Here is a 15,469-nt window from a genome sequence, read left to right on the forward strand (position 1 = left end):
GGAGAATAACATGTATGATTTCCAATTTAGACAGTACTAGTGGAAGTGGGACGGTGTGTTGTGGGTTTGTTGTGGGTGTGTTTTTACTCCACCTGGCCACAATCATGGCCTTTCCATCAGACCTGCTTTTTTTTTTTTTCAGTTGCTTGTTCAATGACTCCTCAGAGCTGATAGCATTTTACAGTAGAGTTAAGCCATTGTGGAATTTGACCTCTGATTTTTAATCTCATGAGCTGAACGCGTACTTCTTGGCCTCCCTCCCCCCTCCTTCCAGACTGACAGTGACTTGAAAAGTTGTTTTTTTTTTCCTTTAATATTAACATTCATAAGTGTGTTATCTCTGCTGTGCTGTCCAGTGAAGAAATACCATGTGTATAATGCTGACTGCTGAGTCACTGAGGTTATTGCTAGAATTGGTAAAGGGGCTGTGTTTAGAAAGTGTTTAGGTACTGAAAATAAATCGCTGGTATTGCAGCTTTCCTTGAAGGTACATGCAAGCTCTGGTCATCAAGGAATGTGAGTAATGCCTTTCTCCAAAGAGTGCTTTTATTCTTCTTAACATTATCCCCTTTTAAATGCATCAGTAATATACTTTAAAAATAAATATGTACGGTGTTATGTACAAATGGGAAATGCAGGCCTGTGCTGTCCTACAAGGATAGTGGGTAAGCACAAGCAAGGCAAATGAATCTCCATTTATAGTAAAGAGCTGAGCTGAATGTTGCAGCAAAGGAGTAGTAAAATAGAGAGCCTCTTACAAATAAAATGTATCCATTTCTTGTGAATATCCTGGGGAGTCCAGTAAAAGAGGATGTCCGGCTTTTCCGTAAGGTTAGGTCTTATCTGTGTCTCATCTTTATAGAATGTGTTTTGGGAGTGACACCTGTGATGTGCTTACTTTCCTTGCACAGCTTTATGTTAAGCCCCTAGTAAGGTAAACATGGACTCAGTTTAGTGGTTTTGAGTAAGAATTGTTTTTCCTTCTCTCATGCTTGTCACTGCTACATTATTCATGTTAAAACTTCGACATAAATGCAAGACCTCTTGAATCCATACATAGAGTAGGAGACTGAGAATGGCTTCAAAGCATGCTTATTTGAAGAAAGTCTGCATTGTACATAATAATGTAGGGGTTCTCCTTAGCTTAGAAGTAGAAAAGAGTTTAGTCACAGAAGTATACTATAAACTTTCATCTGCTTCAGAGAGTTTTGTGTTGCCAAAGCCATGCAGTTTCCACAACATAAACTTGTTCAGATACATTGTTTGCCCCCTGAATAGAAATACAGCTTCATATCAATCTTGAAATTTAATAGTGTCTCTGTTGGAGGTCCCTTTCTTTAAGTCAAGAGCTATGGTGTGAGAAAAGACAGAACAAAACTACTCTTGCCTTATTTGGCAATAATTTAATTGGCCAGAGCATCAGCTTCTAGGCCTTGTGCAGATCTACAGTAGCAGAAAAGCATCTGCAGGAACTTGGAGGGTTTGAACTGATAGGTGGGCACAGTTGCTGACAGGTATTTTATCACTGTAGTGGGAAATAACCTTTAGTTGTGAAAATAATGATGTAGCATCTCTAGATAATGTGGTAATCCATATATGTCAGTAGTTCATATCTTTCTGGAAATGCCAAGACAACTATTAATTGTGGAAGTATCCTGTGCTGTGCAGCAAATTGTATTGTCTGTTGTTCTGCTGAAACACCTTGCTGCAAGGTCAGACAAATCAAATTGAGGTGAAAATGAGCTGGCTGAGCCTTTAAGATGGCTTGAAACATTAGACAGTTGCATCTGTGCCTATGGATAGCAGAAACCTAGTTGTGTCTGACCTGTATCTCCTCCAGGTCTGAAGCTACATTTCAGGCTAAGGGCTAAACTCTAATCTCAGAGAATAAAAAAAATGGTTGAGCTTGGAAGAGACCTCTGGATGTCCTCTGGTCCACTCCCACTGATCAGGCAGGACCACCTAGAACTGGTTGCACAGGACCTCATCCAGATGGCTTTTGAGTCTCCAAGGATGGAGACTCCACAATTCTTCTTGGCATCCTGTGCCAGTGCTTGGTCACCCTCACAGTAAAAAGTGGCTTTTGACAGTCAGAGGGAACCTCCTGTGATTGTTTGTCCCCGTTGTATCTGGTCCTGTCAGCAGCTACTACTGAGAAGAGCGTGGCTTCGTCCTCTTTGTATCTTCCCTTTAGATATTTATCTAGATTGAGGAGGTCAGCCCTGAGCTTTTCTCTTCTCTAGCCTGAATGATCTTCAAACACCCACACAGTACTTGAGGCAGTCAAGTATGGTAGTTTTAGACAACTTCAGGGAACCATGTGTGATAGATCAGGTGATAACATAGTCAGGTGTTCTTTTTTTTACTGTTGTCTTTGCTCCAACTTACAGTTTACTGAATCTGAAGAGCAGTTTTTCAGTTGGTGCTGCTTCAGCTGGATCCTGCTTCAGCTTGGGGTGGGGAAAGTTCTTGATGTTTCTTCCAACTTAATCAAATACACCTTCTAGTTTTAATATAGTAGCCAGTGTTTTGTCATAGAGTAGTTGGGTTGGAAGGAACCTTTACAGGCCAAATAGTCCAGCCTCCCTGCAATGAGCAACGGGGTTGCTCAGAGCCCTGTCCAACTTGACCTCGAATGTTTCTAGGGAGAGGGCATCTACCACCTCTCTAGGCAACCTCTTCTAGTGTTTCATCATCCTTATCATAAAAAATTTCTTCCTTCTATCTAGTCTGAAACTACCCTCTTTTGCATTTAAAACAATTGCCCCTTGTCTTGTTGCAACAGGCCCTAGTAAAAAGTTTGCCCCCATCTTTCTTAGAAGCCTCCTTTAAGTATTTTAAGGCTGCTGTGAGGCATCCCCAGAGCCTTCCCTTCCCCAGGCTGTGCAAGGCCAACTCTCTCAACCTGCCTTCATGGGAGAGGTGATCCAGCCCTCTAATTGATTTATTGGAGAAGTTCATAGAAGAACTTACTACAAGTTTAAGCTGGGGCTACTTCTTCCTCCCAACTGTAGGTGCTGCTGGTTTGCATATTGGGGAGTAAGAAATAGATGTATCAGTAAATAGCTTCACTGCAGTGATGAGCCTGTATCTCAGGGAGAAGCTGGCTGCTTTTATCTGCTGAATTCATCTTGACTTTGTTGCGCAAGAAGGACCCGAGTAGCAACGAGTAACAGGCTGAATTATTGCAACAGAAAGTAAAAATAACGAAAACAAAGACTGCCATCAGATAAAGGCAAAAGTGTTTGAGGTAGGAGATCTGTTGCACTCTCTTTATGAACTGAGTAGGAATATTTGGATTATCTAGTTGTTCTGCATGGCAATGATGGTGCTCTGTAGTGTTTCCTTGTAATATATCAGTAGGTACCATATTTTAGGATAATTGTAGTGATTTTAGACTCTAGCAATTTTTTCTTAGAAAAATGAGGCGGCAGTGGTTTAGATTTCGTTCTCAATATGCAAATGTCCTTTGCTAATTTGATTTTAGGTTGTGACCTTTCAATTTTGTTTTCTGTAGCCGAAAGCATGGTTATCTGTCTGCCCTAACTGCCAGATGAACTTCTGTACAACACACTCTAATTTCTGGCCCTAACTGCCAGATGAACTTCTGTACAACACACTCTAATTTCAGGAAACATCTTACCGGCCTACCCAGGGCTTAGCTGATGTCTGCCTGCTTAGGGATAAGGACAAAAGAGTGAGAGGAAAACCATCTTTAAGATAAAATTCTTAATGCTGCAAGGCCACCTGAAATCTGCAGTGTGTTTTCTGCATTGGTGTCTGTCTATGAATTCTGAATATTGGGAAGCTGAGAAGAGCCTGTTCTGGGCTACACAAATGGGAATGCATTCCAAGGTGGATTTGGTTTTTTGGAGATCAGAGCTCCAGCACTGCGTTATGAAACTCACCATCGACTACTGGCCCATGGAGGAGTTCAACTTTTTTTTTTCTTTTTCTTTCATTTTTCACTAGTTTGGCCAGCATCCAAAATGAAATAAAAACCAATAAATCTGAGTTTTGCATAAATGCAGAACAGCTGTACAGAATGCATGTTTGTTTTGGAACTGCTTTTTAAAAAAAGCTGACAGTTATTCTTTGTGAATAATTAACAAGACTCACAGCATGGATCCTGTAAAACACACAACCAGCTTCGGAAGTGTTAATTTTTTAATAGGAAGCTGTTTCCACTCTGAGTGAACAACGTGTCCAGTTGTGTAGCAGCATTAGTAAGCCAGCAAGAGCCAACAAAAACATAGCAAAAACATGGCAGTTGCTTCAAAGAGAAAACATGAATACATGCCTTCGCTGTGATCCAACTGGGATGAAGTGTGGAGGAGAAGTTGCAAAGGGGTTGATCAAAGTAATCAGTGGTATATAGCAAAGAATGCTTAAGGGAAGTAGTTAGATCAAAACTGCTTTAAGATCTAGTTTCAAAACAGTCCTAAAGAATAAAAAGGAAATGTTTCCTTTGTGCGTTCTTAAGAACCCTTGCATCTTGAAGCGAGTGTGGTGCCTCTGAGAGGCTAGCAAACTGCAAAGATTACAAAGATGTCCAGAGTCTCTCAAAAGAAAAAAAAATGAAGAGGAAAAAAAAAAAAAAAAGGGCCCTACTGGCTTTGCAAACGTGCAGCAATGCACTGTTCTGGCCTGTTGGCACAACATATCAGCTTGAATGAGACCCTTAGGTTAGGTAGGGTTACTTGTGGCATGTGCCTTTGAGGAAATAGATGCTTAATCTTACTAGGGCAGCAAAATATCTCTGGGGTGTGGTTTTTTTACTGGTAGTGTTGTAGCTCTGTAACTTGAAACGAGCTTCCCAAACCACATACATCACTGCTGATGTCATTCAGTCCCAGCTTGTTTTGGCATAAGCTATTGGCAGATGTGAATAGCAGCCATATTTAATTTCAGTTTTACTCAGAATAGAAACAATACTTCACTAAAAATGGCAAAATCAGAAGACTTTTTGTTTAAAGTCCTGATATTTGACTAATTATTATAATACTGCAACACAAGTAGGGACAAAATGTACCTTGAAAACTGGTTACTTCTGCAGCTCTCCAACCTAAGTAGACATCAGGAGATTTATCAATTTACTGTTAAATTGTCCAAGTAAAATATAAAAAACAAATACTTTTGAGAGGAAGACTTGGAATCACATTGTTCCGCTTTAGAAACAAACCAGAAAAAGACCTGTTAAGTCTTGACCAGAGCAGAATCACTTTGAAGAAAGCAATGTCTCTGATGATAATGCTTAAAACTAAGTGTTTAAGCCAAAACCATCCTTCTAATGTGCAATGAGAAGTGAAGTCTTTACAGTTTGTTCTTACACTCCTAGGCAGGTTTTTGGCTCAGAACCGCAACGTTCTCCACTGGTTGAAAACTCTGGTGTTTTATCAACCTCTGCATAAACAAACTTTGACATAGCCAAATGTGGAAACGAGAGGGTAAGGAAGGCAGCATGATCCATGCTGAGGAGGAAGTGTTCAGTCCTTTAGCATGGAAAAGGGGGAGGCAAGCAGTCTTTGTTCCTAGCATGCGGATGTTCGGAAACTGTTAATCCAGGCAGCCTGGAATTATGATTCTTTATAATAGATCTTTATGTTGGGAGAAGCGTGGTGACTGCTCTCAGCATCTCCAGCTCTTCCTGGAATAACAGTTTTCTTACTGCCTTGATGTCTGCTGGGTTGACATAGTCCTGCCAAAGTCTGAGTTTCTTCTGTGAGGATGATAACTTGGCTCTTGCTTCTAGCAGCGATTCCACTGCCTTGTTCAAAGTTCTATGATCACATTTGGTTCTTCATTAGCAGAATGTTATTATTTTAATAAATCAAACATGGGGAAATGTTACAATGTTGTAATTTAAAAAAATAAGAATTTTAAAGGTAGCCTTTCCAAATCAGTGCAGCTAAACTCCTCCCCCTGAACTTTAGAGGTGAATGTTCATAGTTGACTAACAATGAATCCTTGTGCTCATCTGGGGAACGATTGAAGCGGAGTCTTGTGACTTGATTTATGAAGTCTTTGGTTTCTTCTGTAGACTTTGAGTTGGGATATAAGTGAACAGATTGCTAGGACTCCAATGTGGTATGTATTGGGTTTGCTTCTGTGTATGGGGGAGGTGGTTTTTTTCAGCCTCTGTACAAAAAGGAACTTTATTAGTGATGTTTCCTGTATGTGGGTCTGAAGGAAAGCAAAATCTTATGTTAGTCTTCTGAAGCTTTTTTCACTTCTGAATGTGATGATCTCAGTGCGATGTGACATTCTGATGCTGTAGCTGTAGAGTCAGCTGGCCAGACTTTGGAGATGAAGGCTGATGCTGTCTTGTGATACAGTAAGTAACCCTTTGCCTATCATCAGTGAGCTCAGCTTACCTCCTTGATTAACTCGGCGCGTCTTGTTTTGCATTTCAGTAGTTGCACTAGCAGTAGTTCAAGCCACTGGCAAGTGCTATCTGACTAGTCTATTTTTAACTGGAGATCTGATAGATCTCTGAAGCTGGCTAAACGGTAAGCTTATAGCATGGAGAGAGAGAGAGAAGGGAAGCGAGGAACAATGGTTGAAGTGTGACTGTTTCGAATCGGTCCCCTGTACCCTGGGGTGAGCCAAGGCTTTGATGAAGTCTAAAAGACCTAGTTTACTCCAGCAAATTAAGAATTATGATACAAGGCCTTAACGTATGTTAAGATAGCAGATGTTTGTTGCAAGTTCCTTGTGGTTGATGGCGCTGAGGAGTGGTGAGTCAGCTGGGGGACTCTGTGGAACGGCCTATGTAAACAGAAAGGAGCTCCAAAAGTTTTGTATAAAATATTTACATGCTTTAGGGCTTTTAGGAATCTAGTGATGTGTCTGCGAAACTGATGGCGTCTGTTTGGGAACACTGCTTTTTGCTTTAATGTGAGCTGTTATACTTGCAGTTTTATGGTGTGTCATAGGAGTATACATAAAGCACTCATTCCTTTCTCTAGTACTTCAAATACCTGAGACGTGCTTGCAAAGAAACATACTGAAAGTAAAACTGCTCCTCTTTTTGGGGGTGGAGTGGGGGGAGGGCTGGGAGAAAAGCAGGGTTGTACATATTCATGTCGTATACTAATGTGTGTTTAGTGGGAGTTAAGTCCCATGAGTAGAGGTAAAAAGCCTTTTTATAACTAACTCTGGAAAACTTCCTCTGAAACTCAAATGTGGTTAAAACTGTGAGAACTCCACATGAGAGCAACTAGTTTCAGCTTTCAGTATCTGCTCAAGCAACAACTTAGTCCTACTTTAGGTAGCAGAAGATCTAAACCCACTTTTCTAACAGAAGCATATCCTATAGAATTAGTGTTGCAGTAGCATGCTTTAAAGATGTGCCTTGGGGAAGATATTAAAAATCTTCACACTTCATCCATGATGAGGTGAAAAGATGAGGTTTGTTCAAGGCATGGAGGCAGACTTGACTTTTCTTGGAACTATGTAGTTGTCATTTTACCTTAAATGTAAAAGAACAGATGTACTCATCGCTGGTTTAAACTGGTCACCACAAAGAACTGGCTTATGCAAGGAAGCACTAGTGATAGAGACTATTGTACTAGCAGCAAAATTGCAACTATGTGCTCTTGTCTGTTAGAGTAGACAAACAGTGTATGTATCAAACTGGCTGCATTGAGGTGGTGATTTGCATTCTTAGCCCCAGATTTTTTTGAGGGATTTTTGCTTGTCAAAAGGACAAAAGGAAAGAATTTGGATTCCAAGTGCTTCCTGTGAGTAGTTTTCCACAGTGTAATGCGTTATGAGGCAGTTTTGTAGGTTCTGTCTTTCAGAATTGTGTGTCCTTTTGGAGCAGCCGACCCTAGAAACTTCACGGTTTCATATGAATAGCTGTAGTGTGAAACAAATGGCAGGTTTGATTGGCACTTGCTTCATTAAAGAAAGCAGGTTTACATTGTTTAATGTCAGGAGATATCCACAGAAACCTGTAAGTTCTGCTACAGCAGCATCTTTGCATTTCTGTGGTTACGTGTGAGCTGCCAGCCAGGCGCTGGAGTAGCCGCTGTAGCTGAAAACTTGCACCTCGTGTCTCTGCTTCATGGCAAATGTCCCGCAAGCGGTGACGTTCTGGGGAGGATGGAATTTCTGTGGCAGTTGGACAAAGCCATCCATTTGGGAAACCAAAACCCTGCTTCCGAGCAGTGCGAGGCGTTGGTGAGGCTGTGTCACAGGCTGCTTTCCTGCGCTCAGCTACGGCAGAGCAGGATTGGTACGTGTCATGCTGACGCTTGGGCGGCCTAACTTCAGATCCCTGCGTGGTTGCTACATGAAAGAGGGGGCTCTTCTGTCCTACACAACTCAAAAGTCTGCATATTTTTGACATTCCTAATACTGAAGCTGAGTGCTTTTGCAAGTCAAATTCAACTAAACCACACCACAGTGTTGTGCAGTCAGTCTCTTCTCTCTCTCAGCCCAGGAGAACCTAGAGCTAAGGTATGCTATCTTTTAAGTTGTTATTCTGATGTTAAAGGCAGGTAGCCCAACCTATGGTTGAAATGTCTGTGTGTGCTTGGTGCTTTGTTTGCTGTGTGGTGTTTTTAGGGTTTACTTGCAGCTGCAATAGCATGTTGGTGAGATGATCATTTATTAGCTGGATGTACAGTGCTGTGTCCCTTTACTGCACCACAAAAGTGCCACTGTTGTTGGGCATTAATTTAAATTAAAAGCCTCCAGCACCAAACAAAGCAAGTATTTTGTGTATTGTACTGAGATGTCTTCAAGATGCACAGAGAAGCCTTGGTTACAGGCTGAGCTGATACAGTTCAAGACTTCAGGCTTTTTCAGGGGTTTGGTGCATGTTACTAGTCTCCCATCTACCTCACGGAAACTGAAAGTCCAGAAAGCAACAGAAGTGATGTTACTTACACACAGATAAGCTTTTTGGTATTTTGGAATAGGCATATGAACTTTCTGCCAGTAATATGTAGTGAAGGAGTTAACTTCTAAACCATGCTTTTGTGCTTAGCAGGGTTTTTAATAGCATGGAAAGACAATAGAGGTCTGACTGCTAAAAGAACTCAATTTAAACTTCCAGTTCTGTGCTTGCAGCCTAAGGACTCTGATACTCATGGGAAGCTGTTGGAAGCAGTTTCCCATTCATTTCAACCAGAAGTGAAACCAGTTACCAGAACTTAGATATGAAACTTCTTCAGCTGGAGAAGTCTGGTTTCTTTTTCTTAAATTATTGTACTAGCCTAGATAATGACATTTTGGTGGGTCTGTGACAGTGTATCGGGTTGTCACTGTAAGGTTAATGACCTGTTGTTTACTTCTGAGAGACAAAGCTGGATAATTTCCATCAGCAATTAGAAATCTGAAGTTCCACTGTAATAATATTCTCTTTAAAGATGAAAACAAGGCTGATCTCAACTGTCAGTGTCTAACGGTGCAAGCACAAGCCCAACTTTATTGACAACTGTAATTGCTGCATAATAGGTCCTGACAAGGGTGTGAGGTACGTAGCTGGACCAGTGGAACGCTGGGAACTGAGCTGGCCTCATGCTGGGCTCGCGAGAGCGCTCTGTGCCGCAGTCTCGGTGAAGGGCTTTTAACGCCGCTGGTGGCACTGGCACTGCGGGGACCAGTGGCAAGGATCAGAAAGGTGACAGCCGTTCTGTAGCTGAAGGATGAGGAGCTGAGCCCAGCGCGATGTGAACTGCCATCTGTGTCTGTCTCAGCTCTGGCACCACTATGAAAGGTACAGAAGCCACGTGGCTGTGTCACAAGCTGTGCCTTACGCAGGCTGACAGAGTGTCTCTTCTGATATTTTCCTGGGTACTCTCAGACTGTGTTTCCAGAGCTGTGTATGCACTGATAGCTACATCGCTTTGGTGTTATATTTACTACCTTATGTAAATGTTTGTGTTTCTGCGTAAAATACCGTGGTACTTGGTTAATGCAGCTTCATTAAATCAGATGACCTTCCACTGAAAGTCCTTAGTCTGTCTGCATCCAGTTTGATAGGCTGAAACGTTAATTTCTGAAAGGAAATGTTTTCTTTATCATTTGTGCTCATCTGCCTGCTTTATACATAGATCCTAAAGATTCTGTGATAAGTATTTTAAAAACTAGTCTGGAGGTTTCTTCTGGAATCCTGCAATTGGTTTTGTGTTGGGACACTGAAGAAAGGATGGGGGTGTGTGTGGAACAACTTTGGGAAGAGTTAGATAGATAAAGTGGAAGTGTAATCTCAAAAAATGGTTGTGGAGTTGCCAGGAAGATGGAATAATTCCCCTCCTAACTTAAGAACTGGCCAAGTGTTATGAATGAAAAAGAGTGTGGCAAAATTATGCATAACAGCAATCTACTGCTTACATTTTGGGAAGGCCTGTCACTGGGTTGGTCAGTTATGATGTTCAGTGAACTCACACTTTGAAAACAGTACCAGTCTGCCTGTGTGTTTCTTATTAAGCTTGGAAGAATGGTTCTGGTGAAAAAAAAAGCATAACAAAACATCCTGCCTTTACAGTCAAATTACTGCAAGAAGGTTTGAGGTGTATCACTAATAAAAAGCAAGGTGACAAAATGGTGGTATTGGGTAAAGTTGCTTTGTGTTTAAAAAAATAAAAAATAAGCAGCATGCTTACTTCAAACAAGGTTATTTCTCCAGGGATACCCTCTGGGTAGAGTGCACAAAGGTGGTCCTAGCTCTGCACCTGCAAGCATTCCTTTTCTACAGATGAAATCAGTCATAATAGTAGTGGAAACACTTTAATTATTTTTCTATTTCTCACATTGACACCACTTTTGCTGCCTAAGGACACTGTGTAGTTACGGACAGGATTTCCAGACCAGCATCTTCAAAGAGCTGCTGGTGTAAGCTCTTGCCCTTCAGTGAGAATTGGGCTGTAGAGATCTGTAAGAGCTGCCTCTTGTCTCTCTGAATGTGTTGTGTGTCCACACCATGAGCTCAGTACCACAGATGAACCTCATATACTGAATTTTAATCTCTGTCCCCCAGCTATTGAATGAAGATTTCCTTAGAACCAGTTCATTCAGATACAAGCAGCATACTTCAACATGTTTTCCTTTTTTCCTTAGCTTCTGTCTAGTATTTTGCTGCTTATGTCACAGATTAAAAGCTTGGGTTTGTTGTTGCCTGCTAGTTGTGTCTAATTGTTGTACTAGTAAGTGTTTGGCAGCTAGGAAGCCTGTAAGTGGGCAGAAAAGCGAACCTTATTGTAAAGCTGGCTATTTGTTTTCCAAAAAGATAATTTATTTCTAGTACACATTCAGCAATTCTGAATAGCTTCATATTATGATGGGGGAGAGAAACTTGAAAGTCACTAAAAGATTATTTTTTGGGGGTGGGGTGGTGTCATAAGCCTGTATCTGTTGTTGCTTGTTTAGTTACAGTACTGTGCTTCTAGATCATGAAAAAAAATCACCAGGGTTTTGTTACATTTTGATTTTCTTTGAATGTGCTGTTAATCAGCATTGCAACTTAGTTTTTGGTAAAGATTTAAATTGCTCAGATCCCTTTATCAAAACCAAATGCCAGAGCATAAAGGCATCTGACTCAATATTGGAAGAAAATAACTGCTTTTACTTTGCTGTTTAATGAGAATGAAAAGTACTATTTTATTTTCAGCCCTCTGCTTTCCCTCTCTCTCTAAGGAGAGTGAAATACTGATGCTGTCTCTCAAAATGGGCAGTTCCTTAAGGATTTGATAGCGCACAAAGTGTAACCCCTGCAGAAGCTGCCTAGTAACGGGTCTTTAGCTGTGGTGTATCTGATTGGTACGAAGCGTTGTGGTAATGGGCTTCGGTGGTACTGCCAGACTGAACTTTAAATGAAAGTGACAGTAACTAGTCCAGACTCCTTTTCTTCATTCTGTTCAAGGTAAAACTATTAGTTAGTGACTTACTGGCTTTATTGCTTTCAATTAGCAACCCAATTTTATACTCTTTTAATTATCATTTAATTGGATTGCCTGTTCACACGCAGAGCCTGGCAGCCAAACCAGCTGATTTAGTATTTGGCACAACTGAGGGGGTGAAAATTGCTTCCGTAAATCTTTCTCTAGAGGATACGGTACTGCAGCATAGAAACTCTTCTCTGGAAGTGGCAAATCTGCTTTAATATCTCCTCTCCTAACTTTGCACCCCCTCATTTGTGCCTGACTCTGAATCTGCTATTTGAGTTGTTATAACTGAGGGGGCTGAAGCCTCCAAAGTAAAGCTTCAATGTAAAATGTAACCAGATGGGACATACAAACAGTTCTTAAATTAGATTTAAAAAGGTAATGTTGGTATATGTATAAGTTGCTTAGGCAAGTGTGTAAGTTCTCCCTGTAACTGTTCCAAGAGATTGTCATGTCCTTGCGTGTTCTTAGTGCAGAAGGAATTAGCATTGTAAACTGACCTTTGAGAGTAAACTAGAGGACAAGGCAGGGCTTGGGGATGCTTTCAGAAAGGGACTGGAAGGGAGAAAGGAAGAGAAAGGAAGTGTCAGGGCTTTAGGGACTGAAGGAGAAGTACACAATGAGGCCTTGCTAGGCTGGGAAAAAAGGCCTTTCCTGAGCCTTGAGCTACAGCCTGGCAGAAAGAGGAGGTGGGAAAGCACCAGAAAAAAAAAGAGGAGGAAATAGGAAGGACATGTTGCTCTCCCATTACTAGTTCTGGACTGAAAACTTGGATAACATCATCTCTGGAGCCGATTGCATGTGTGGGCTTAAAAAAAGTCCACCATCTGGTGGCTGGGCTTCTTTTTTTTGTCAGCTACTGGCTCCTCTGTAAACTGTTTTGGGAGCAGGGAGGGAGAGCTGTTTATGTCAGCCTTAAACCAGTTAGTAGAGGAATCTCTTTTACAACCTCCTCCTTTAATCCTCGGGGTTAAATGTTTTCGGCTCATAGTTCAGTTGCAGTTATTTGTAGCTGGCATTCACATTTGCTCTGTAATTCAATTTAGATGATGCTGCTTGGCCCAAATTAGAGCAGACCAGTACAAGGAGCCTGGTGTGTGTAGAAACCGATCACTAGCTCCATAGTTAAGGTCATGCAAGTAGAGCTGTAAATACTTCCCCTCAGTTTCAAGGTGTAGCTGTCTCGAGCTCGCTTGTGTAATTGTGATTTATTTCTGCCAGATCTTGCTTGTTGGATTTCCTGACTACTGAAAATGCTGAGTAGCAACCTTATTGTCATCACAGAAATAATGTGATATTCTTGTTAATCCCATGTGCTTTCAGTTCCAGCTGTTGGGCAGTTATTTATTTATTAAAGTCTATTTTCCGAGTAGCTCCCAGCTACGCATATTTCGGAGAGATGAGATTTTATTCATACATGTGTCTACTTATAGGTGAGGAATTTGAAACTGGAGCATGAGCAGGAGAAAAACAAGATCTTGTCAGAAGCATTAGAGACACTAGCTACTGAACACCATGAACTAGAGCAGTCCCTGGTGAAGGGATCTCCGCCTCTCAGCATCATCAGTGAACAGCAGTTCTATGATGCCCTTTCAGGTAAGTCGTGGTGTCCAGAATGTGAGCCAGCAGCAGGTATGTGGTTGGATGTGCTGGTGGGGAGGATGTGGGGGGGTGAGGCATGAGGGAGTGGGAGCAGTCTCTAAGTGAAATTTGTCTCTTTCTAATGTGGGGCTCATTTTAGGAGAATGCTTCATGGGCTTTGAATGGCTCTTAAAATTTTGCCTGAGTTGGCCTGTAGAATTACATTGTTTCACCTTATAAAAAGTTATAAATCCCCAGGCCAGCCCTGAAAGGTTGGATTGCTTGGGTGTCTACACCCTTTTTTTAAAAATATTTTTAAAAATATGACTCCTATTTTAGGAGATGTAACTGTATCTGGTAGCCTGACTGGCTTTCTTCATGGTGATGTGTTTTATTGTTCAAGTGGATCCATAAAAATCACTAGTTTTGCAGGATAATGAGGTTAAGAAAGGCTTGTTCTGTGTCCCTTTTTGTGTATGTTAAGTGTCACAGGTGGAAGAAAAGGATGACTCAAAATCTGTGTGCATTTCTGAAATATCTTTGCTTTCCTTCTCTGCTCTTCAGTTCATCACAGAACATGCAAATCACGTTTCTTTAGAAAACTGAATTGCATAAGATGATTACAGCGTTGCATTTTTATAGAGGGGCTGTATATAGTGCAGCTCAGGAAGAGCTCTAACTGGGTGATCTCACAGCGCACAGCTTTCTACAGCTGTGAAGGATCTGGAAAAGCTTGAGGGTGAACATAGTCTGAACTGTAGCAGATAATTAGGTTGTGATGGCATACTTCAAGGGCATGCATGGGGTTACTTTTTCTGTGAGCTGAGCTGTCCGATGCTTTGGACAGACAAGAAAAGCAGCATTCCCAGACTCCTTGATAGGTGTTCTGCAGCACACAGCTGAATTGGAGAATAAAAACAGGCAAGGTGGAATCTGCTCATGCATAGCACTAGCACAGGAACACAGCGAATCAGCAGCAGACTTTGCTGCTTGGCACAGTAACAAATTTATCAAGCCTTCAAGGAGGAGAAGAGGTAGAGGAACACTAGAAACAGATTCTTCAACCAGAACCAAAAGAATGGTTCTGCTGCAAGGCCTCAGGCACTTCTGCTTGTCACAACAAAGCAGAGAATATTTGTTCATCTGGTGCTGCTGGAATGTAGTCTCTCCAGCCAGGCTTGCTTTGTGCATGTGAGGGAATACTCCACTGTAAAGAGCTGTTAGTTTATACATCTCAGAACTGTGCCGGTCTCTAAATCTTCTTGAATGAAAGAAGCCTCCTCTCTGGTTGGGAGAGGTGGTGTTTTGTCACTTGAAGCTGCAAGCAGATCACATGGAGCAGATTTGTATAGCTGTGAAACTTGTTAAGCATGTACGTGTATGTGTATATATTAAAAAACTGTATATAACGCATACGTCAGTTCTCTCTCCTTTAGAAGTTACTTCACGTAATTCATCTGGATTGCAATTCAATCCAGGATACACTCACTCTCTTGACTGTCAGCTTCATCAGAATTGTGTTAGATTCTCTTCTCCAGGCTGTTTGCATTCAGTGCTCTGCAGTGATTAGGGCTTTCTGTCACTGAAAGTGTTTGGGGAAGGGAACTCTAATATTTGGGCAGGGGGAGCTAGGGAAAGGGAAATGTGATGTTTTCCTGACTGCTGGAGGCATGTTATGACTTTGACCATTGGCACAAAAGGAATTAGTTCTTGGAGCAGGTTTTTTGGGTGGTATTTTTTTAATCAGTGGAATCCTGGTAATTCTCTAACCTTCTAACTTTTCTGCTGTGGTTGTGGAGTCTCAACTAGAAGGCTTCTTGTCTCTATGACAATAATACAGTGGGCGCAGGGAAGTCTTGTGCAGAGTTCGGGAATGGAGGGCGGGGAGGGGCTTTGTAATTGGGCTAATGAAACAGAGGATATGTTCATAAATACTTGCATGAGAGCAGTGACAAGGCCAAATTGTCAGAAGCTAAAAATTTATAGCTCTAGAT

The 15,469-nt window shown here is 41.5% G+C and overlaps 1 protein-coding gene across 1 annotated transcript in view; it reads left to right on the forward strand.

Annotated features, from left to right (window-relative positions):
- Nucleotides 1–15,469, forward strand: part of LOC311189031 (oxysterol-binding protein-related protein 1-like) — a gene marked incomplete at both ends in the record, with an annotated part of 49,478 nt that overhangs the window by 26,835 nt on the left and 7,174 nt on the right. The window contains one exon of the mRNA XM_084260615.1: nt 13,328–13,490. Coding sequence (XP_084116741.1) covers nt 13,328–13,490 — 163 coding nt within the window. The remainder of the gene's footprint in view (nt 1–13,327; nt 13,491–15,469) is intronic.

Source organism: Gallinula chloropus, assembly GCF_964237585.1.
Source record: "Gallinula chloropus genome assembly, chromosome: 2".
Classification (NCBI taxonomy): domain Eukaryota; kingdom Metazoa; phylum Chordata; class Aves; order Gruiformes; family Rallidae; genus Gallinula; species Gallinula chloropus.